A 24,523-nucleotide genomic window follows, 5' to 3' on the forward strand; every position below is an offset into this window, starting at 1 on the left:
TACAACATCCCGATGGCAGAATGCTATAGTGACAAATGCTTTACCCTCATGACAAACATCTTTAGAAGATGTGCCATGCCCAGAGTGCTGCAAAATGAGGACATTACACACACACACACACACACACACACACACACACACACACACACACACACACACACACACACACACACACACACACACACACACACACACACACACACACACACACACACACACACACACACACACACACACACACACACACACACTCTCTTTCAAATGCATATAGAGCACACACACACACGCACTCTTTCTAATGCATATAGAGCACACACACACACACACACTCTTTCAAATGCATATAGAGCACACACACACACACTCTTTCTAATGCATATAGAGCACACACACACACGCATCAACACACTCACTGACACACAAACAGATGATCCAAACGCAAATGATCAATCCACAATCTTCCTCCACTCATGCAACAGCAGCAGCCGACACAGTCAATATCTTGCATGCACACATTGAAAAGCAGAAAGGAAGCAGAAATAAAGCTCAACCAACACTGGAAGCTGAAGCTGGTTGGGTTTAATCTCATTACATTTGGAGCCTCGGGCCTCCTGTCTCCTCTCCTCCTTCTATTTATAGCCCCCTCACAGAGAGGAGGGTGGGCCCTGACAAACTATGCTCCACTGGCTGGGGCTGATGTGGCCAGATTACTGACGGGCAACACAACCAATCACAGCTGGCTTGAGGTTCGGCTTCCTCTAATTTGAAGTGACAAAACGTGAGAGCCCCGAAATCATTCATGACAACTGGGCCATGGTCTCCAGCCACGATCTCCTCCTCTCACCCTCTGTTAACCTCTCAGCTGGGCCACGGTCTCCAGCCACGATCTCCTCCTCTCACCCTCTCTAGTCTGCCTATGCTCCCTCTCCCTGGGAGTCTCCGGTCCTCATCCCACCTGCCCTCCACAAAAGGCTGGGCTCCAGTGTCACCTTGGATGACAGCAAACAGGGTCTAAACAAACAACGACATGTCCCTTCATCTGTCACTGGGAATAAAACTCTCAGGAGCAGAACTAGAGGAAGAAGGGGTGTGTGTGAGAGAGAGAGAGAGCGTCACCCTCAAAGACACCTCATTAGGTTGTTACTGTAGGTTATGTTACTCAGCATGGCCAGAATTACACTGGAATATACTGTAGACTCCCCACCCGGACTGTTTTCACACTAAGTGTATGTCCAGCGTATTTGCATATGTGTGAGTCTGTGTGTGAGAGATGGGGGCAAGAGATATTTATATAGTAGGATGGAGCTGAGAATGAACTGACAAAGGTCAAGTGACAGAGACAGAGACAGAGAGAGAGAGAGAGAGAGAGAGAGAGAGAGAGAGAGAGAGAGAGAGAGAGAGAGAGAGAGAGAGAGAGAGTCAAGGCCAGGACGGCTCATCACTGTTATTAATTAATTTGCCAGTATAAAACCCAGCCTCTGGCCTCCCTCCGCCCTCCATGAATCCCATTCCAGCTTCGTGCTGATGACCTGCACTGACCGCCACTCACAGTGCACTGCAGCATATGGCCACAGCCCATGAAACAGTCATGGTATTTTAAAGAGGATCCGGCTCTCAGACTGACAAGTCCAGTATCCACTGGGAATACCAGGTCCAGTCCGCAGGGACCTTTTGGCCAGCTAATGGCCTGGATGGTGATGAGCAGGATTTCTTATATTTTAGTCATTTAGCATACGCTCTTATCCAGAGCGATTTAGAGTAGTGAGTGCCTACATTTTCGTACTTTCTTTCTGGATAAGTCTCTAAAATCTTTACAGACCTGGATTGTGCAACATATGCCCAATATTATTTTCAAAATTGTTCAAGCTCTGTCAAATTGGTTGTTGATCAATTGGTTGTTGATCATTGCTAGACAACCATTTTCAGGTCTTGCCATAGACTTTCTAAGCAGATTTAAGAGAAAACTGTAACTCGGCCACTCAGGAACATTCGGTGTCGTCTTGGTACGTGTAGATTTGGCCTTGGGTTTTTAGCTTATTGCCCTGAATTCATCTCCCAGTGTCTGGTGGAAAGCAGATTGAACCAGGTTTTACTCTGACTTTCCCTGTGCTTAGCTAGATTCCGTTAATTTTTTTATCCTGAAAAACTCCCCAGTCCTTAACGATTACAAGCATAACATGATGCAGCCACTGCTATGCTTGAAAATATGATGATTGATACTAAGTAATGTGTTCTATTGGACGACAAAAGAATGTTTTACTTTTCCACATTTTTTGCAGTATTACTTTAGTGCCTTGTTGCAAAGAGGATGGTTGTTTTGGAATAGTTTTATTCTGGTTCCTTCTTTCAATTAGGTTTGTATTGTGGAGTAAATACAACGTTGATGATCCATTCTTAGTTTTCTCCTCACAGCCATTAAAGTCTGTTTTAAAGTCACCATTGGCCTCATGGTGAAATCCCTGAGTGATTCCATTCCTCACCGGCACAGAGTAAGGAAGGATACCTGTATCTTTGTAGTGACTGGGTGTATTGATACACAATCCAAAGTCTAATTCATTCTCAAAAGGATATTCAATGTCTTCTTCTTTTTTTGTTGTTGCCCTTCTTGGAAAACCAGGAAAACCTCCCTGGTCTTTGTGGTTGAATCTGTGTTTGAAATTCACTGAGGGCACATTTTAAATCCTAAACGTATTTAGGCTTGCCATAACAAATGGGTTGAATACTTCTTGACTCAAGACATTTCAAATTGTCATTTTTTATGAATTTGTAAAAAGAAATGAAAAACATAATTCCACTTTGACATTATCGGGTATTGTGTGTTGGCCAGTGACAACAACAACAAAACTCTCAGTTGAATCCATTTTTAATTCAGGCTATAACAGGGGTGTGAACTTTCTGAACGCACAGAACAGATAGACAGGGCACTGTGACAAAACAAGCTGTGTCCCCACTTCCTGGCCTCTGATCGAACAGAGGTCAGGAACGTTATAAATGAATCCTCTCTCCTGAGGCTGAGGGAGAGACCAAGCAGAATAGCAGTGTGCATTGCCAGGTCCCACTGTAAACCCAACAGTGGGCTGTATGGCTATACATCAAGGCTTCTCATACATTATGTAGAAACCTTGAGTGTTTTCAATAACCTCGTCTTGGAAAATGCTGCTCTATATTCCAAAGCCATACATTGTGGTTTGTGCTTGGACGCCTTTTGCGGTAGGATTTCTCAGAATCATGCCTATGCTTTAGCAATAGCAATGACTTGTTTGGATGTGGGATCTTAATTTGATCAGAGAAGCAAACACGAACTTGTAGCGTATTCAAGGTTTAAAAAGGCTTCTAAAGTTTGTAATTTACACGTTAAAATGTCAGACTTGATTTGCCCTGATGAAAAATGTATCAACCCCTACGAAAATAAATGTCTATTCATTATAATCCACATAATAATTCACATGTCCTGTTGGTGCAGGATTATTTTCCTGCTGTAGCAAACTGGCTCATATTAAGATCCTACATCTGTAGATGCTGCACTCATATATGCGTGCACATCCACCCACACAAACACTTACACAGACACACCAAACCCACAGACAGCCATCGACACTCAAAGTTGAAATATGATGAAAAAAAGGTACAATCAAATTCATGAAGCATTTCAATCCAGTCAGTGTGTTTCTACGTCAAACATCATTCATTTAAAAACACTAATATCTGCAAAAATCTCAAGTTCAGACACATCTGTATATAAATACCATAGCAAGTAGCACACTTCAACATTTCCTGGTGCCATCAACAAAATATATATTTGTGAACAAAATGTTATTTGTCTGGCGGTTATGTAAAGATGGTGAGTCAGAAACAGTTGCTTCCAGTTCAATTCCCATACAACCACAGCAGAGCAGAGCCAAGCAAGACAATTCCCATACAACCACAGCAGAGCAGAGCCAAGCAAGACAATTCCCATACAACCACAGCAGAGCAGAGCCAAGCAAGACAATTCCCATACAACCACAGCAGAGCAGAGCCAAGCAAGACAATTCCCATACAAACACAGCAGAGCAGAGCCAAGCAAGACAATTCCCATACAACCACAGCAGAGCAGAGCCAAGCAAGACAATTCCCATACAAACACGCAGAGCAGAGCCGAGCAAGACAATTCCCATACAACCACAGCAGAGCAGAGCCAAGCAAGACAATTCCCATACAACCACAGCAGAGCAGAGCCAAGCAAGACAATTCCCATACAAACACGCAGAGCAGAGCCGAGCAAGACAATTCCCATACAACCACAGCAGAGCAGAGCCAAGCAAGACAATTCCCATACAACCACAGCAGAGCAAAGCCAAGCAAGACAATTCCCATACAACCACAGCAGAGCAGAGCCAAGCAAGACAATTCCCATACAACCACGCAGAGCAGAGCCAAGCAAGACAATTCCCATACAACCACAGCAGAGCAGAGCCAAGCAAGACAATTCCCATACAACCACAGCAGAGCAGAGCCAAGCAAGACAATTCCCATACAACCACAGCAGAGCAGAGCCAAGCAAGACAATTCCCATACAAACACAGCAGAGCAGAGCCAAGCAAGACAATTCCCATACAACCACAGGAGAGCAGAGCTAAGCAAGACAATTCCCATACAACCACAGGAGAGCAGAGCTAAGCAAGACAATTCCCATACAACCACAGCAGAGCAGAGCCAAGCAAGACCAAGACAGGCCAACGGAGGCCAATTTCTCCTCCATCTCTACACACACCCTCACCATCTCTCTCTCTCTCTCTCTGACTCGCTCTCTGACTCGCTCGCTCTCTCCCTAGAGAACACAACCTCTCCGGCATTTCGAAATCAACACATTAATCATGTCATAAGTCAGACGTGTTCTATTTTCTCAACCAGAATGTATTGCTAAATACTGTACATGGTGATATTATGGCACAATGATCAACATGTATTATTTCCAATCCAATAGGGAAAAGAGGACATATAGACAAGGCACGGCTATGTATTGGCTCTGCTGTACATTATGACAGTACAGTATGACAGTCAGTCAGTGACATATTCTGCTGCTTGCGATGGCTGCCATCTGTCCTTCCTCCCGGGACCCGGGATTGCCACCTTCTTCTAATTATCCACTGAATTGGGAGTTTGAGATCCTGCCAGTAATTCTGGGAAAGATGTATCCCATGGGGCCTGGTGTATTAGGCAGGAGAACGACAGGAAGTAAAACTGCCGTTGCCTCAGCCTGCATACTCTATACAGATACACACAGGACTGACTCTCTCATGTCTGGCTGCATTCGCTGTGCTGTGGCTAGCCACATTCCATTCCCAGGTGATGTCATTGACTCGGTTCTGCCCTGATTCGTGGCAAGTTGCTGACCTAAACGAGGTACTTTCTCCGCCTGTGTGTGTCTGGGTGTGTACGTGTGATCCCTGTTGTAACTTGCATTAGTTCTCCATTCTGCTCTGCTTCTTTCCCGTCTCCAGTATGACTACTAGGTTATTGATGGATGGGAGATGTGCTGTGACATCCAGTCTCTCCTCTTCAGTCAGGCAGCCTCTCCTCTGAGAGAGAGCAGCAGACTCCTAAAGCACCCTCCAGGGGGTTGTCCTCTCGCCAAGCTGCTGTTGCATCTCTGCCTGCGCCAATAATACTACAGGTCTCTCTCAATAATATGACTTGGTCTCTAATAATACTACAGGTCTCTCTCAATAATATGGCTTGGTCTCAGTAATAATACTACAGGTCTCTCTCAGGAATATGATTTGGTCTCAGTAATAATACTACAGGTCTCTCTCAATAATATGACTTGGTCTCAGTAATAATACTACAGGTCTCTCTCAGGAATATGACTTGGTCTCAGTAATAATACTACAGGTCTCTCTCAGGAATATGACTTGGTCTCAGTAATAATACTACAGGTCTCTCTCATTAATATGACTTGGTCTCAGTAATAAAAGGTACATGTTACTTACCAAGAAATCTAGAAAGTCAGGGAATGTAATGAATTTTAAAATATAAATATATTTGAGGGTACACAAATATCACCCTGGCTGTGCTCGTCTAGACAGCAATTATGTGACTCGAGTCCCGAATGGTACTGTCAAAGCATCATATTTCTGTGTCAGGAGATGAGATAAGATAATGCAGAGCACAATGGTAGTGGCGGGCAGCTCATCTCACCTGGGGAGATGGAGCGATGGAGAGGAGAGCGAGAGACATTGAGATTCAGAAAATGCATGGTGAACAGAAGAGATAGTCCGCTATCTAGATCACAGTGAACAGAAGAGATAGTCCGCTATCTAGATCACAGTGAACAGAAGAGATAGTCTGCTATCTAGATCACGGTGAACAGAAGAGATAGTCTGCTATCTAGATCACAGTGAACAGAAGAGATAGTCTGCTATCTAGATCACAGTGAACAGAAGAGATAGTCTGCTATCTAGATCACGGTGAACAGAAGAGATCGTCTGCTATCTAGATCACAGTGAACAGAAGAGATAGTCTGCTATCTAGATCACGGTGAACAGAAGAGATAGTCTGCTATCTATATCACAGTGAACAGAAGAGATAGTCTGCTATCTAGATCACGGTGAACAGAAGAGATAGTCTGCTATCTATATCACAGTGAACAGAAGAGATAGTCTGCTATCTAGATCACGGTGAACTCGGTGGACGAGAGGAGAGGGGAGTGGGAAGGAGAAGAAATGAGAGAGTTAAGATAAAAGGGAGGGAACAGCCGTGTGATTAACACAGCAGTTGGCAAGAGAGAGAACCTGAGAGGCATCAGGGATCTTATAAAGAGGACAGAAGCACAGAATTGGGAGAGAAAGAGAGGAGAGAATAGCCAATATTTCTACCATTTAATAGAGCTGATGGGAGAGTAGACCAGTGCTGGGAGACTTGCTGTGATCGAAGTTAGTCATTACAGTAGACAAGGAGTCCTATTAACAATATTATTATATAAGGAGAAATAGCAGAGTCGACAGGGCTTATCAAGAATAGCAAGCCAGCTGAGAGGATGATGGGGTGTGGAACACCTGATATTCTAGAGAGAGAGAGAGAGAGAGAGAGAGAGAGAGAGAGAGAGAGAGAGAGAGAGAGAGAGAGAGAGAGAGAGAGAGAGAGAGAGAGAGAGAGAGAGAGAGAGAGAGAGAGAGAGAGAGAGAGAGAGAGAGAGAGAGAGAGAGAGAGAGAGAGGGGGAGAGGAGAGAGAGAGAGAGAGAGAGAGAGAGAGAGAGAGAAGGGGGAGAGGTATGGAAGGGGGAGAGAGAACGAGAGAAAAGGACAGTGAGAGAGAAATCACTGGAGAGAGCTAAGTGGATTCAAGGCGCTTGAAGATAAAAGAAGACGACTAACTGGAGGTCAAGTGTAAAACGCTGAATATCATAAAAGAGAAAATGTATTGAGAGTCATGCAGACTAAAGAAGATAACCAAACAGCAAGGTTATAAATAGCCGATATGCAGCAGAACGTCCAATAGACAGACAACAGGGGAGATGGAGGCTCTGGTTAGCAGAGATGATGGATCTAGACTAGAGAGAGAGGGGGAACATGGAGGAAGCCAAAACAAAGCCTGCAGGTACTTGAGCAGAGAACATACTAATGAGCAGGGAAAGCTACATCTGGAGGGGCCCTGAAGGACCCCTGTTTTACTCACTGGCCTGAGCTAGTGTGTAAAACAACCTGTTAGGTGTCAATGGAGAACGCCTGAACGTCTGGCTTTTCTGGATCAGCCTGAGTGAACACTGAACAGATAGAGAACTCCGGCTGTATGAGCAGCCATCAGACACGAATTAGGACCAAATGTTAACACGGAAACACACTGTATGTGCAGAGAAAAGACTAACCTGCATCTGAACCAAACCGTTGACACCACGTAAATGAAAAAGGACAAATTGTGGTTATCATACATTATGTATTGTTAGTATAATTCATGCACAGTACATTAACCGTATGTGGATATGTAGAGTATACGGTATGTGTTGCTGAGGCTGTATATCGACAGTATGGGAACCTCACAATGCAGCTGGATGTGATCAACTGCAGGTCTATCTAATTAGGTGCTAAACGATTATGTCAGCGAGCCAATCAGCAGTTACAAGAGCAACCACAGAGTTTGACGCTCACTCCTGGATAGCGGCGGCATGGGAGGCGTAGGCGTAGGGAATACCTCAAGCCGTAGGGGAGGGAGGGAGGGAGGGGTGGAAATGGTTGGAGACTCAGGCCAGTGAAAAATATACTTTCAGAACACTGTGGTTCAAAGGGCAAGGCTACAGAAAATCGTGATTCAGTTTCCACCACATCCCAACAGCACTCATAATGTATGTGTGGAGGTCATGTGCCGAAACATCACCCAGTAATACCCATCAGAGGCTGAGGCTTTTTAGGTAAATGTAGCTGTTATACACATCCTTAAAACAAGTAACCATAGCAACAGGTTCCTCTTTCAGCATCTGTCATTCTTCTGGTAACTAACTTTCCAGAGTGTATTGGGCTTGGGACAGTGACTGATAGACTGAAAGACTGTCATACAAAGATAGAGAGATAGAGAGATAGAGATAGAGAGAGAGATAGAGAGAGAGATAGAGAGAGATATAGAGAGATAGAGAGAGAGAGAGATACACATGGGGAGACACAGTCAGCCTCTCAGACTCTGTTACAGGTTACATTATACAGCAAGGACAAGATAACTAGTTGAATTTGTAAAAAATGTATGAAAGTGGTCCTTCTGTAGCACAGTTGGTAGAGCATGGCGCTTGTAACGCCAGGGTAGTGGGTTCGATTCCCGGGACCACCCATACGTAGAATGTATGCACACATGACTGTAAGTCGCTTTGGATAAAAGCGTCTGCTAAATGGCATATACTACTATACTACTGAAAGCAGTCTACTCAGGTTGACTGGCTGTAATAAAAATCAAAAAAAAAACTTCCACACACACGGCTGGTTTCCTCCACAGGTTGCTTTCACTCAACATGTCGCCTGTATGCCACCCATGCACTAGGCTGGGCTACTCCCCACAGTGACGCTGTTTCTGTTCAACTAACCAATGTGATTCAAGCAAGCTATGACACAACGGTAATACGGTCACCTTTGGGATCACAGTCCCATCTCATCTGGCAAGAGGTCAGAGGGAATTGATTTTTGTCCTGAGTTGTCTCCAGGCTGGCCCATAGGTGAGAGGGCTGTCTGTCTGTGTGATGTTGATACACACACAAGAGTCAGCAGTACACTGATCCAGTCATGACCATACATTATCTACAGGAGGCTGGGGCCTCCAGGGGACCATGATGATCGACTGATGTGGTTTCCGTTCACTATCACGGACATTTAAGCTATAGCGTATGTATTTGAATTTTGCAGCACTATTTCCTTATTAGTGTTGATGACCCCTAAGTAAAGTTCTCTTGATGAGGAAGTGAAGTGCTTGTTCAAGCCACAGAGATGCCAAAAAGCAGTAAGTAAAAAGTATTATAGCCCCGATCTTTCCTGCATCTGATAGATGGAAAATAAGATAAGGGCAGAGGGATCCAACAATATAACTGCATGTAAACATCCATTTACCAGTAAAGGTCTAAGCCTTTCAAGGGCGGTTCTACTAAGTTAACAAATGGAACTGTTTTAAGATGGTTATACCATGGATCGTTTTTCTATTTGATTTTAAATTTTAGGACCCCTGTAAGAATATTTTAAAATTATTTTATTAAACATTGAATTTGGCCTTACTGCTGTTAGCCCATAGAAACGGATTGAATAACATGTTCATATTCACGCGTACAGAACCCGATGTCACAGGAAGTCCAAAAAGATCATCAAGGACATCAACCACCCGAGCCACTGCCTGTTCACCCCGCTATCATCCAGAAGGCGAGGTCAGTACAGGTGCATCAAAGCTGGGATCGAGAAACTGAAAAACAGCTTCTATCTCAAGGCCATCAGACTGTTAAACAGCCATCACTAGCCGGCTACCACCCGGTTACTCAACCCTGCACTTTAGAGGCTGCTGCCCTATATACATAGACATGGAATCACTGGTCACTTTAATAATGGCTTTACTCATTTCATATGTATATACTGTATTCTATTCTACTGGATTTTAGTCACTGCCACTCTGATATTGTTCATCCTAATATTTATATATTTCTTAACTCCATTCTTTTACTTTAGATCTCGCAATAACATCTGCTAAATATGTGACCAATACAATTTTATTTTGTTTGATACATGACAAAGCAGACAGTCCAAAAATAAATCAAAAGGAAGTTTGTTTTAAAGTCTGTTTCTTAGAGCTTGAAGAAAGATCAGCATTTATATATATTTTTATGCATAATTAACCCTTTCTTTGACACGGAACTACTTCCGTATACGTATATCTCCATCCAGTTGTTCAACTGATACCGGGCTACCTTCAGACGAGTCTTGTGTGCATCCTAGAGCTAAACAACCAACACGTATGTGTTTGTGAGAGTCTCACCTTTCAACAGTAGGGGTGCGTGGGTAAAATCACTGGGGAAGCCAAGCCAGGGAAAAAAAGCCATATTACCACATATGTGTTGTGATAATTAACCTGTTAGTTCATATGCCTTGCCACCGTGATATGTAGGCCTAACAGCTGAGACAATAAGAAGACACAGTGGCAAAATTCAAACACACCTTTGTTTCATCACAAAACCGGAGAGCAACACCTGCCTGGGCGGAGTCCACAAAGCATATTGCATGTAACAAACAGTTACATGACCTACAGCATTCAGAAACAAGTTCCTTTTAAAAGAAAATTCGGACAACTAAACAACTACTGATTTAGAACACTGGAGAGTTCCCACAAGGCTCAAAGAAAACAGGCGCTGCCTCCACTATTCCAGCACCATTTCAACTTCAACATCATTAAATCAACTATGTTTATTCTAACTAAAAGATGACAACTAAAAGATTCCAAAAACAATTTAGTCCAATCAACGTAAGCTAAATTACATGTGGCTGTCCATGGTACTGATTTCTGTGTGTGTGTGTGCGTGCGTAAGTAGAAAAAACATGTTACCTCACCATACTTGTAGAGAAACACCAAGGCCATCTTCCTCTTTCATGTTGCTGAAAAAGTCTATGACGCTGTCATATATTACACACTTTTAGTTTTTGTTGTCCTAGGCTACCTGGCTCAAATGCTTGCTCACTAGCCTAACTTCCTTTCATGGGCAACAATTAGTCAGCTAGTTAACATTAGCCTACTACATCTAGCTACATATTAAACTTCCCTCCTCTCAGGCCAAAAACACAATGTGTTAATCTATGATTGGATCAGAATCCCCGTTACAATCAATGGCCAGTACAGAGAATTAAGTAAAACCCCAAGTCCAAATCCCTATCTCCGTCCATGGCTAATTTAGGAAAGGGCCGCTAGCTAGCCAGAGGAGCACAACAACACAGTGAGATGCAACAATTCAAGTTTGCTTCTGTTAATGGCATTTGGCTTGATGTGATTGGTGTGAAGCCAAATCCAAGCTGGCTTCCATTGACACTTTTTTTTGGTGTGCCAGGACCATTCACAATTGAGCTCACTCAGTTTATCAAGGCCAAATGCTCGCTGGCTTCCTTTGCCTTCAATGCTACAGGCGGCAACAATATCATACACTTTTTGACCAGATAGCATCAGATAGATGGGCTGCACATAGAGAGACAGAGGGGCGCTGTTTTGTTCGCTCGGGTGCCTTCTCTCCGGTGAGATACATTCAGCCTCTTGTGAATTGAAGGGAAATGATGAAACACAGAGAGACGAAATAAACATTATTTTATATTTTTGGGAAGCCTGGCTTCCCTTGGCACCCATGGATACACGCCACTGCCTTTCGATGGTGTGGTCATATTAGTGTGCAGCCCAACTGTTCAGACTCTACAGACAGAAGTTGGCTCTTGTGGGGGTCAAATGGTCAAAGCGATAATTTTGCTAGGACTGTGGGAGTGGTCTGAGTGAGGGACCTAATGGGAGGGGCCTCATAGGATGGATATGTAACCTGAAAACTAGCTGCTGGTAGAGGGGTTTGGACCTCTATCTGTGATTGGTCTATTAACTTATACCGCCTGGTGATGTTACCAAGCAAGTCAAAACTTAAGCCATGCAAAACCTGCTGATTAGAAGGTCCTGCATAGATTGTATTTTCAACGAGCAGCTATCAGGAAATAACACATTTACAGTGTTAGAGTCATCAGATGTTGTACAATATTTTACAAAAAAAAATGGAAAAACGGAAATTTGACTGCACATGGCCTTTAAAAATGCTAGCATGTGTCAACAGCAGGACATCAGTAAGGGAAGAAGCAGATGTGCGTGAAGCTGTGTCCCCTTAGATACCATGGGCCTGAAGGAAGCTACACTTGCCCTGGGTTACAGAGAGGGAGAGCTGCCTGCTAGAGACAAACTGTTAGTAATAAAGCTTGATAAATCCAGAGGGGGGCCCAGGCACCTAGCTCACAACTTTCATTATTATTCTGACGTCATATATGAAAAGAATGAAAATGGTGTGACTCCCCCCATCCCAACCCCTCTACGATATGAATGTAGATAAAACAAGCCTTATTACCATCCAGACACAGCTACCACACCATCCTGCCACCAACACAAACACACACAGCCACACATGCACAAACACAATTGATTAAACACAAACCACTCCCATAATATTTATTCATACAAACGCTGTCCTAATTGCAGACACCCACAAACAGATGCACACCATTTCACTAATGACCTAAAGTGCACACTTAGACACAGAGATATTTCTGACCTCACAAACACACTGTTGTGTACATACAAAATGTACACAGACAGACACACACACTCTACTTTACCAGCCACCACTCACAAACCCCCTTATGCTGTGCAGACCAATTTTGTTCATTTTTTAACTAATTGGTATTTTTATATTTTGTATTATTATTATTATTATTATTATATTTATTTATTTAATTGGGGGGGGTCAGGTATATTATCCGTTTAAAATTATATTTTTCTAAAACATGTATCTGTAGGCAGCCACTCAAGCGAGGGAAAAAAAGTATGAAATACATACAGAGTTTAAGCTATAATAGAACAGGAAAAGAAAGCAAAACATTTTTGGGCCTTCACCCTCAACCTCCCACCCCATTTCCCCAACCCCACTCAGCCAACACCCCAACCCAACTCTACCCAGCCAACACCCCAACCCAGCCCCACACAGCCAACACCCCAACCCCACCCCACCCAGCGAACACCCCAACCCCACCCCACCCAACCAACACCCCAACTCCACCCCACCCAGCCAACACCCCAACCCCATCCCACCCAGCCAACACCCCAACCCAACCCCACCCAGCCAAAACCCCAGCCCCACCCAGCCAACATGTCTCCACATAACCACCCCAACCCCACCCAGCCAACACCTCCACATAACCACCCCACTCAGCCAACATGTCTCCACACAACCACCCCACCCAGCCAACATGTCTCCACACAACCACCCCAATCCCACCCAGCCAACACCCCACCCAGCCAACATGTCTCCACACAACCACCCCAACCCCACCCAACCAACACCTCCACATAACCACCCCACTCAGCCAACATGTCTCCACACAACCACCCCACCCAGCCAACATGTCTCCACAAAACCACCCCAACCCCACCCAGCCAACATGTCTCCACATAACCACCCCAACCCCACCCAGCCAACACCCCACCCAGCCAAAATGTCTCCACATAACAACCCCACCCAGCCAACATGTCTCCACATAACAACCCCACCCAGCCAACATGTCTCCACATAACAACCCCACCCAGCCAACATGTCTCCACATAACAACCCCACCCAGCCAACATGTCTCCACATAACAACCCCACCCAGCCAACATGTCTCCAAAAACCACCCCAACCCCACCCAGCCAACATGTCTCCATAAAACCACCCCAACCCCACCCAGCCAACACCCCACCCAGCCAACATGTCTCCATAAAACCACCCCAACCCCACCCAGCCAACATGTCTCCACATAACCACCCCACCCAGCCAACATGTCTCCACATAACAACCCCACCCAGCCAAAATGTCTCCATAAAACCACCCCAACCCCACCCAGCCAACATGTCTCCATAAAACCACCCCAACCCCACCCAGGTTGCTCGTCAGTCACCCAGCAGTAATCGTCTATGATTGATTGAGAGATTCAAGGAGCTATCATTGTTAAGTAACATAATAGATGCAAAGCATTGAATATTTACATCCATGCACTTCAAAATGAATGTTGTAACTTTGCCCCAGAGGCATTTAACTGCAGGGCAGTTTTTACCAAAAAAACATCTGATCTTTTCACATCAGATCTTTTTCAGAGCTGATCTGATTGGTCAAAAGACCAATTAGTGAGAAAATAAAATCTGAATCGGGCTGCCTGTCTAAACGCAGCCTTACACTCCGAGCCGCCTGGGCTCACCCCCCCTCTCTCTCCATCTCTTTCTCTGCGCCTTGCCACCCACAGTAAGGGAGTAGGGTCAGACAGAGTTAGCCCTGCTGCACTAATGCTTGGACTGGCTGTGAGCATGTCCTGGAGACTTGAATACAAATCAGGCTATTCCACTCCAGTCAGTGTTGAGCTGGCCTTATTCCCAGGAGCCTGCCGTGCCGGCAGTCTGTGGCCCAGAAGAAACATGACAGAAAGGAAGCTAGGACAGGGCTCCCGGCTCCCCGCAGCCCGCAGGGGCCCACGACACTCACAGGACTCTGTTATTATTACTGTAATAATCACTGTCTTTAATGGACTACTGCTCTGGAAACCACCGATTTGGAGAGAGAGAGAGAGAGACAGAAAGATAGAGAGACAGAGAGAGAGAGAGGGGGGGGACAGAGAGAGAGAGGGAGGGAGAAACAGAGAGAGAGGGAGGGAGAAACAGAGATAGAGAGGGGGGCAGAGAGAGAGGGAGGGAGAACCTGAGAGAGAGAGGGAAGGAGAGAGAGAAAGAGAGAGAGAGGGGGGAGAAACAGAGAGAGAGAGGGAGGGAGAAACAGAGAGGGGGGGAGAAACAGAGAGAGAGGGAGGGAGAAACAGAGAGAGAGGGGGGACAGAGAGAGGGAGGGAGAAACAGAGAGAGAGAGGGAGAGAGAGAGAAAGAGAGAGAGAGGGGGGGGGAAACAGAGAGAGAGAGGGGGAGGGAGAGAGAAACAGAGAGGGAGGGAGGGAGAAACAGAGAGTGAGGGAGGGAGAAACAGAGAGAGAGGGAGGGAGAAATAGAGAGAGGGGGAGGGAGAAACAGAGAGAGAGGGAGGGAGAAACAGAGAGAGAGGGAGGGAGAAACAGAGAGAGAGGGAGAGAGAAACAGAGAGAGAGGGAGGGAGAAACAGAGAGCGAGGGAGGTAGAAACAGAGAGCGAGGGAGGTAGAAACAGAGAGCGAGGGAGGTAGAAACAGAGAGCGAGGGAGGTAGAAACAGAGAGAGGGAGGGAGAAACAGAGAGAGAGGAGGGAGAAACAGAGAGAGAGGGAGGGAGAAACAGAGAGGGAGAAACAGAGGGAGGGAGAAACAGAGAGAGGGAGAAACAGAGAGAGGGGGAGGGAGAAACAGAGAGGGAGGGAGAAACAGAGAGGGAGAAACAGAGGGAGAGAGAAACAGAGAGAGAGGGAGAAACAGAGGGAGGGAGAAACAGAGAGAGGGAGGGAGAAAGGGCGAGAGAGGGAGTGAGAGAGAACCACAAACACCCCAACACACTCTTTCACGCCCACACACACACATTCAGGAGAAACATCTGGGGGTATCAGCGTGTCACATGGGAGGAACAGCTTGGAATAACAGCATGGAGGCCTGTCTCTTTTTCTCACTCTAGCTTTCCTACACATAAACACAAACAGTACACACACACACATGATCTCTTATGCTTCTGTGTTGAATATGTGAAAATACAATTATACAACATGTGAGTCAGTCAAACAGAGGTGGTGTTCAGTTCTCCTTATTTTCCCCCTGTTCTTTAAACATTTGGGAAATAGCAGCTCAAGAGTTGCCAAAGAAGCCATAGTCATATTGATGAAGTTTAACATTGATATTGGACTGGGAGGATTTTTAATTGTTGTGAGAGAAACAACAGTCAGATATAGATTTTTGTCTAACTTGGCTCATCCAATTACAATGGTTCATTCGGAAAGCTTCAACAGAGTATAGCTTTCAGCCCTGATGATGCTTTCCTGTGCAACTGTTACTATCTAGAAAAAAAACGAATGAATTATGTGGTAATTCTATCGCCATATTGGATTGAAGCATAATGCATCACTATTTCATAACCTGTGGGCAAGGTCTCTGTGCCACTGTGGCAATCATAAAATGAAGCATTGTCAGTAATACCCAACCTAGCCTAGTCTAGAACCAAGCTTCCCGAATCAGAAAGCCTGTTGATGTCAATGGCCGTGATCGAGAGCGTCAAAACCGTGATGTATCATGGGTAAATTGTGACGGACTGACTGACTGATATCCAAAATAATAATGACTAGTTATTTAGGATGCAAGGTGATTTGTAGATCAGTCCGTCTGACCTCGCCTTTAACGTCAGCTCAAGTCACATTGTGTTTGTCACATTCTTCGTAAAGAACAGGTGTAGACTAACAGTGAAATGCTTTCTAACGGCCACTTCCCTACAACGCAGAGAGAACAGAGAAATACTAGAAATATAAGAACACAAAGAATAAATACACAATGAGTCGCGATAACTTGGCTATATACACTGAGTACCAGGACTGACTGGATGTGCAGGGGTACGATGTAATTGAGGTTGATTCTGTATGTACATGCAGGTCGGGGTAAAGTGACGAGGCTACTGGATACACAATAAGTAGAAGCAGTAGCGTATGTGATAAGTCAAAAGAGTTGGTGCTAAATGGGGTCAATGCAGACAGTCCTGGGAACTATTTGGTTAACTATTTAGCAGAGGCATTGTCGTGCCTTCGTCACCACTGTGTTGTTTGTTGTGTGTGGATCATGTTAATTCCTTAGTGATGTGGACACCGAAGAACTTGATGCTCTCGATCCCCTCCACTACAGCCCCGTCGATGTGGATGGGGGAGGGGGGGCTCGGCCCCGTCGATGTGGATGGGGGGGTGCTCGGCCCCATCGATGTGGATGGGGGGGTGCTCGGCCCCATCGATGTGGATGGGGGTGCTCGGCCCCGTCGATGTGGATGGGGGTGCTCGGCCCCGTCGATGTGGATGGGGGGGGGGTGCTCGGCCCCATCGATGTGGATGGGGGTGCTCGGCCCCGTCGATGTGGATGGGGTGCTCGGCCCCATCAATGTGGATGGGGGGTGCTCGGCCCCGTCAATGTGGATGGGGGTTGCTCGGCCCCTTCGATGTGGATGGGGGTGCTCGGCCCCATCAATGTGGATGGGGGGGGTGCTCGGCCCCGTCAATGTGGATGGGGGGGTGCTCGGCCCCTTCGATGTGGATGGGGGTGCTCGGCCCCGTCGATGTGGATGGGGGTGCTCAGCCATGTCGATGTGGATGGGGGGGAGGGGGGGGTGCTCGGCCTTCCATTTCCTGTAGTCCGTGATCAGGAGGGGACTAAGCTCACATCACTGAGGGGCCCCCGTTTTGAGGGTCGGCATGGCAGATGTGTTGTTGCCTACCCTCACCAGCCCGGGGGTGGCCCGACAGGAAGTCCAGGATACAGTTGCAGAGGAAGGTATTTAGTCCCAGGGTCCTAAGCTTGTGATGAGCTTGGAGGGCACTTTGGTGCTGAACGCTGAGCTGTAGTCAATAAACAGTATCTCCCCCAAGGTGCATATCGGTCCACTAATACAGGACTAGTAAAGGCACTATTTTTGTGAGATTTTTAAAATATATATATATTTAAATTCTGATGTTTCAGGGGATGCTGCAGCACACTCAACACCCCTACTTCCTGCGGCTATGACGGTTTGTGTCAAGAACTGCAACGCTGCTGGGTTTTTCACGCTCAACAGTTTTCCGTGTATATCAAGAATGGTGCACCAGCCAACTTGACACAACTGTGGGAACCATTGGAGTCAACATGGGCCAGCATCCCTGTGGAAAGCTTCCGACACCTTGAGTCCATTCCCCGACAAATTGAGGATAACTCAATATTAGCAAAGTGTTCCTAATGTTTGGTATAGTCAGTGTATGTGCATACTGTATTCTCGACATAGCTCATCCTATATAACTCCTGCAGTACATACCTTTTTCTTATTTATACAGTGAGCTCCAAAAGTATTAGAATAGGTTTTTTCCCATTTTTTTAACTATGCAAGTCAATTAAGAACAAATTGTTATTTTCAATGACGGCTTAGGAACAGTGGGTTAACTGCCTTGTTCAGGGGCAGAAGGACAGATGTTTACCTTGTCAGCTCGGGGATTCGATCTTGCAATCTTTCATTTACTAGTCCAACACTCTAACCACTAGGCTACCTCCCGCCCCAGTGACTTTTTCTGGGCTCTGTACTCCAGCACTTTTAATTTGAGGGTATTTTCATCCATATCGGTGAACAGTTTCAAAAGGACAGCACTTTTATACATAGTCCCCCCATTTCAGGAGACCAAAAGTATTGGGACAAATTCACTTATGTGTTTATTAAAGTAGTCAAAATAGAAGTATTTGGTCCAATATTAATAGTACACAATGACTACATCAAACATCTGACTCTACACATTTTCTGGATGCATTTGCTGTTTGTTTTGGATGTGTTTCAGATTATTTTGGGCCAAATTGAAATGAATGATACATAATGTATTGTGTCATTTTGGAATCACTTTTATTGTAAATAAGACTAGAATATGTTTATAAACACTTCTACATCCTCGAGGATCCTACAGATTATGCATAATCCTGAATGAATAATGAATAATGATGAGTGAGTAAATTCACCATTACAATAGCATAGGAGTACATGACAAATACACTTTTATATGATTTCTTGAAATGTAACATCCAATAGAAATGTAGCAGCTGGAAGCCAGCGTAACATTTGAGCCGTTTCGGCTAATACAAAATCCCCCAGCCCTCCAAGGAGTCGTGACAACAGCGTGATTTTGAGGTATGGCTAAACTACCGCGACTATAGCCAACCCAAGCCAGGTCAGTTCCACCCTACAGGGAAACAGAATCTGCTGGTTCTCATTTTAACCTTTAATTTGATTCAATTCAATAAGAAAGATGATATCATAGAGGCACTCAAGCCCTGAAATGAGAATTACTGCCTGTAGGTGATGCACCTGACCTGTCCAGGTATGTTACATGGAGATGACCTCTATGTGAACTGTACCCATGGATGATGTATCAGCTATGCCAACATTGCCAATAGCCGAACGCTTCAGTGGAAGATTATCTGAGTCAAGTATGCACGCACGAACGCACCCACTAGACCTTTGAAACCATTAGAAACGCGCAAAACAAATGTATTTCTGTTATCTATATGATATGTTTGTCATGGTCATATAGGCCTAGGCTACTCTTAAAGCGTTATTGATATTTTTCTTTGTTATTCCTGTTTTTGTGTGGGCGGGCGGGTTTACAGACAGTGCCAATCCGAGTGCTTAAACGCATGTTCTCTGACATGCCCAAGACGCATAAAGCATCGCCACCGAGAACCCACGCGTCCCGCCTCCCAATACCAAACACCTCATATCAGTTAACCCTTCCGGCATACTTTAACACAGAGCACCACCCACTCATTATTAGTGGCTCTATTTATGCATATGTGCTTCGATTGTAATGTTTGGACATGTTTGTTGGATGCACGTCATACCGTCTATTTCCAACACAATTGCCGATGGAGGGGTTCGTGGTTCCTTGGAACGAGGATGGCCAGGACATCCGACACTTCCTAAGCCCCGGTCTGTCGCTCGTGTCCATGGCATTAGAGCGCTCTATCCCTCGGTGGTGTTTGCGGTCGGTGTCGGAGTATCCCCGGTGTTTGATTTTGATGGGGGTCCGTGGCTGTCTCCAAAGATGTTGCGGAGGCTTTAGGGTCGCCTGCTCCCGGGGAACGGGGAGCGAGAGAGAAAGGCTCTTTTTCGAGCATGGTGGTGGTACTTCCATCATAGTGCAAATTAAAATATCCCTTTTATATCTCAACTTATTGACACAAATAATAATATGGCTATATATTCTTTGACTTCAAATTACCAACCTATTAATGTCCATCATTGCCACTTAATCGTAGCCTACCCTGTGTAATTGGGTAGACAAAAGTGACCAAGTCAAGTGCAGTCCGATTTTATATGTAATATTCTAAATAATAACATGTAAACCTTTCGACAATTATCACAGTGGTACTGTCAGGCAGAGAATGTGAGTAATTTCACCCAGAAAGTGTCTTTCTTTTTCCTACCGTTATCCAATTAAATTCCCAACCAAAAGTTAACCTCTCTTCTAAATGTAAAACGCTTCCCTTCTTTTTTGCTTAGAGCTTCGCCAATCGTGAAAGTATCCGTCTGGTAGGTGACTATAGCCACTCGCCGGTGCTTCAACCTGAAGTTTGACGCCTTGTCGCCCATTGCGCACTGGATCACTTTAGTTACAGAACAATGTATTGCTTTTATCAGCTCCTTGTTGCAAAATCACAGACCGCTGGCTCCTGTGCGATGCGGGGTATTATTGCTGCTCCCGACTGCACATGTCTGTTAAAGCTCGCTCGTAACCGCTCGGTCTCCAACTGTAGCCATAAAAAGTAACATAATACCGTTGTGCATCTGGAACTACATAGGTTGAGCCGCACGCGCGGAGCCCACTGTCTCGACTTTCCCCTCTATTCAAATGTTTGATCCAATTATTTCAGTCTGAGATTAAATTAGACTTCGAACACTAGAACATCTCCATTAATTACATCATTTTGGTTGCCTTTGGAGTTGTGGTTGTGCCTGTATCCAAAACCCACGCGATGTTATTTTCTTTGCCGCTCTTCTTCGCACAATGCATTATCAAAATAAAAGGCTACCAGAAAAGCATTGACTGTCGAAGTCCTGTAGTCGCTGCTTCCATTATCTATCCATTGTCACGTCTGAACTCCAGATTGACAAATGTTACATTAACTATAACGCATCATCAACCCCTCCAGTCCACCGCTCTCTCTCTCTTCTTTCTCGCTCGCTTTTTTTTCACTCCAGCAAGCCCACACCCGCGGCTCGGGTCCAGTTGGTTTATCTCTTTGGATTGAAAGGAATTTAATAATGAATTATTATTTCCCTCGTGTTGCTTTCTTTTCTCGGCAGTCAATGCAAGCGCATTTGACGGTATTCTCCTGAAAAGCCCTCGACATAAAATCTAAATAACTGATGTATTTTAATAGGCTACTAAATCGTTTTTCACCACTGTCTGCTTTTAGTGCACTGCCGACGTGGTCAAAAGTGTAAGCCGTAGTAAATGGATAACCACCTCTCACAAAACGCGCTATTTGTTGTATCCGTTTTCGCTATTTGTCGCAGTCGTTCCACTGATGCGAGGTGTCACTTAGATTTCTCTGACCGTTTTCAGCATAATTGGATCATATGTGGACACGCAGGGTTGAAACCAAGAGCAGTCTCAATGCAAGATGCGTTTGTAGAGCGCTTTCACAACTGCATTTCTACAACCTTCCGTTAATCATATTATCGTATCATATCGTCTCATCTGCTGATGCATAATGATCAGGGATTCTCAGCTCCACTTTTTATTCAATCTCCGGGCAATGCTATGGCACCGTGGGCCATAGAATTAAGTATTTGTAATATCACATATGAGCACGTCTACTTACCCATAAAGGCATTAAACAATTAGATTTTTAATCTGCAGTTGGAAGCACATCATTGTTTAGAATGCTATTGTATGCTGTAGTGTTAAGGTTTCCCTTCACTGTAACTAAGGGGCCGAGCCCGAACCACGAAAAACAGCCCCAGACCATTATTCCTCCTACCAAACATTACAGTTGGCACTATGCATTGGGGCAGGTAGCGTTCTCCTGGCATCCGCCAAACCTACATTAATCTGTCAGACTGCCAGATGGTGAAGCGTGATTCATCACTCCAGAGAATACATTTCCACTGCTCCAGAGTCCAATGGCGGTGAGCTTTACACCACTCCAGCCAACGTTTGGCTTTGCGCATGGCGATCATAGGCTTGTGTGTGCGGCTGCACGGCCATGGAAACCCATTTCATGAAGCTCCCGACAAACAGTTATTGTGCTGACGTTGCTTCCAGAGGCAGTTTGGAACTTGATAGTGAGTGTTGCAACTGAAGACAGGCGATTTTTATGAGCGTCAGCACTCGCCTGTCCCATTCTGTGAGCTTCTGTGGCCTACCACTTCGCGGCTGAGCCGTTGTTGCTCCTAGACAATTCCACTACACAATAACAGCATTTACAGATTCAGATCACTTTTAATGTCCTCAGAGGCCATTCATCTTGCAGTAGTCATAAAACATATCACATCTTAAAATGATAATAAGTAGCAGTCAAGAACAAATTCTTATTTACAATGACGGCCCACCCTGGCCAAACCCGGACAAAGCTGGGCCAATTGTGTGCCGCCTTATGGGACTCCCAATCACGGCCGGTTGTGATATTGCCTGGAGGCTGTCTGTAGTGACGCCTCTAGTCTTAGACCGATGTGCCATGTCCGTTTTAGCTCGCATGTTAGTCTTAATTGAAAATATGGAATGCCTCTTATCCACTCATTGTTCCTTCAATTGTCAGTAGAAACCACATTTGTTTAAGCTAAGTTAGCCATATCAGCTATGTTTTTAAAAAAAGGCTGTAAATGAGGCTGAATTAATTGTTTCGCTGCCAGACAAGGCTCCGCTGATAGCCAGGTGTAGCGGTGGTAAGGATTCACTCCATTGTGCTGGAAAGAAAGCTCTGCTATAGGGAGTGCTTTATGTAGGTCCTAACAGTTTGTGGGCACCGATCGTTGCCGTTATAGTGCAATTCATGTATTGTTTAGTGTTGTGTTGTGTAGTGGCTTGGCTGGCAAGCATCTAAAAAATGTGGGAGGAGTTTGCCCCACCAAGATTTACATGCTAAAAATCGCCACTGATTGATATAAAAACAGCTGCATTGGGCCTTTAATTAAAAAATAATGAAACCTTGTATTTTCACATTCTTTATGCATTCTATTTTCACAATGCATTCTCCAAATCATAACCAAGATACCTGAGCCTTGTAACCACAGGACAAGGAATCTACACAGTGTCAAAATAATTACCCAGGGATGCTAACCCAGATTGACTCCAATGCTTCCTACCATTGCTGGATGTCCTTTGTGTGATGGACCATTCTTGATACACATAGGAAACTGTTAAGCAGTCATTGAACGCGAACAACCCATCAGTGTTGCAGTTTAGTCATTTAGCAGACACTCTTATCCAGAGTAACTTACAGTAGTGAGTGAATACATTTTTCATACTTATCCCCAATAGGAATCGAACCCACAACCCTGGCGTTGCAAGTGCCATTCTCTACCAACTGACCCACACAGTATCAGTTCTTCACACAAACTGGTGCCTCTGGCACCTACTACCATAACCCATTCAAAAGGCACTTAAATATTTTGTCTTGCCCATTCACCCTCTGAATGGCACACACGCTTTCCATGTCTCAATTGTCTTAAGGCTTAACAATCCTTCTTTAACTTGTCTCCTCCCTTTCATCTACACTGATTGAAGTGGATTCAATAAGGGACATCAATAAGGGATCATAGCTTTCACCTGGAAAGAGCAGGTGTTCTTAATGTTTTGTGTACTCAGTTTAAATACTGTACCTGCTATGCTGATGAGGTAACATTATGAACACTACCATAGATACCTGATATACTTATGTCATGACGTTTCCCTCTTTGGGTACAGCAAGCACCATCCCCCGCTCTCTGCTTCTACAACCAGATGGCTGTGGTCAGAGTGAGGTCGTAAATTCCTAGGGAAGACCCTGCCATATGGCCACACAGTATAGAGAGAGAGTGAAGTTTCATAGAGAACAAAGGAATTTCTTCCACCTCACAGAACTTGAGGTCCGAACAAATGTCATGTTCCGGAGAAGGTATAAAAGATCGGTGAAGAATCCAGCTACGAACTGGTCCGTTTGTTACAACTTGGGGAAGCTCATGGGAGACGGTGCGACCACATTACCATGTTTATATAATAGCCTCAGATATGAGGTTTACATCCAATTGTTGTATAAGATGAATGAGTGAGAATGATCCTGTTTGTAAAATGGTGTAATGTGATTTTGGACTGTTTAATGAAGGAAACTCCAATTCCCTTTTGAGTTTAACTAAATCAGAGGACCGCCCATGAGCCCAGTTGGGGTCAGGCATCCTGGGACAGACCCTTTTCTGCAATTCCGAGTAAAACCCAACTTTGAGAAATTCTCAGTAGACCACGTTTTTCTCCATTACGAGAGGACAAAGGTTGCAGACCATTGCTGAATCTTTTAACCACCATACCACGTGGTTAAACTCTTAGACTATCGATACCAACAGAATAAGAACAAGTCTTTGATATTAATTACTAGTCTACAGCGAGGAATTCGGTATCAACG

General features: G+C 44.9%; 1 protein-coding gene across 1 annotated transcript in view; it reads right to left on the reverse strand.

The window, feature by feature from the left end:
* LOC118365370 (cAMP-specific 3',5'-cyclic phosphodiesterase 4C-like) overlaps positions 1-21,313 on the reverse strand; it is an 82,896-nt gene extending 61,583 nt beyond the window's left edge. The window contains exon 1 of the mRNA XM_052518819.1: positions 19,763-21,313. Coding sequence (XP_052374779.1) covers positions 19,763-20,058 — 296 coding nt within the window. The 5' untranslated portion in view covers positions 20,059-21,313. The remainder of the gene's footprint in view (positions 1-19,762) is intronic.
* Between the last annotated feature and the right edge of the window lie 3,210 nt (positions 21,314-24,523).

This window comes from Oncorhynchus keta, chromosome 5 (genome assembly GCF_023373465.1).
Source record: "Oncorhynchus keta strain PuntledgeMale-10-30-2019 chromosome 5, Oket_V2, whole genome shotgun sequence".
In the NCBI taxonomy this organism is placed as follows: domain Eukaryota; kingdom Metazoa; phylum Chordata; class Actinopteri; order Salmoniformes; family Salmonidae; genus Oncorhynchus; species Oncorhynchus keta.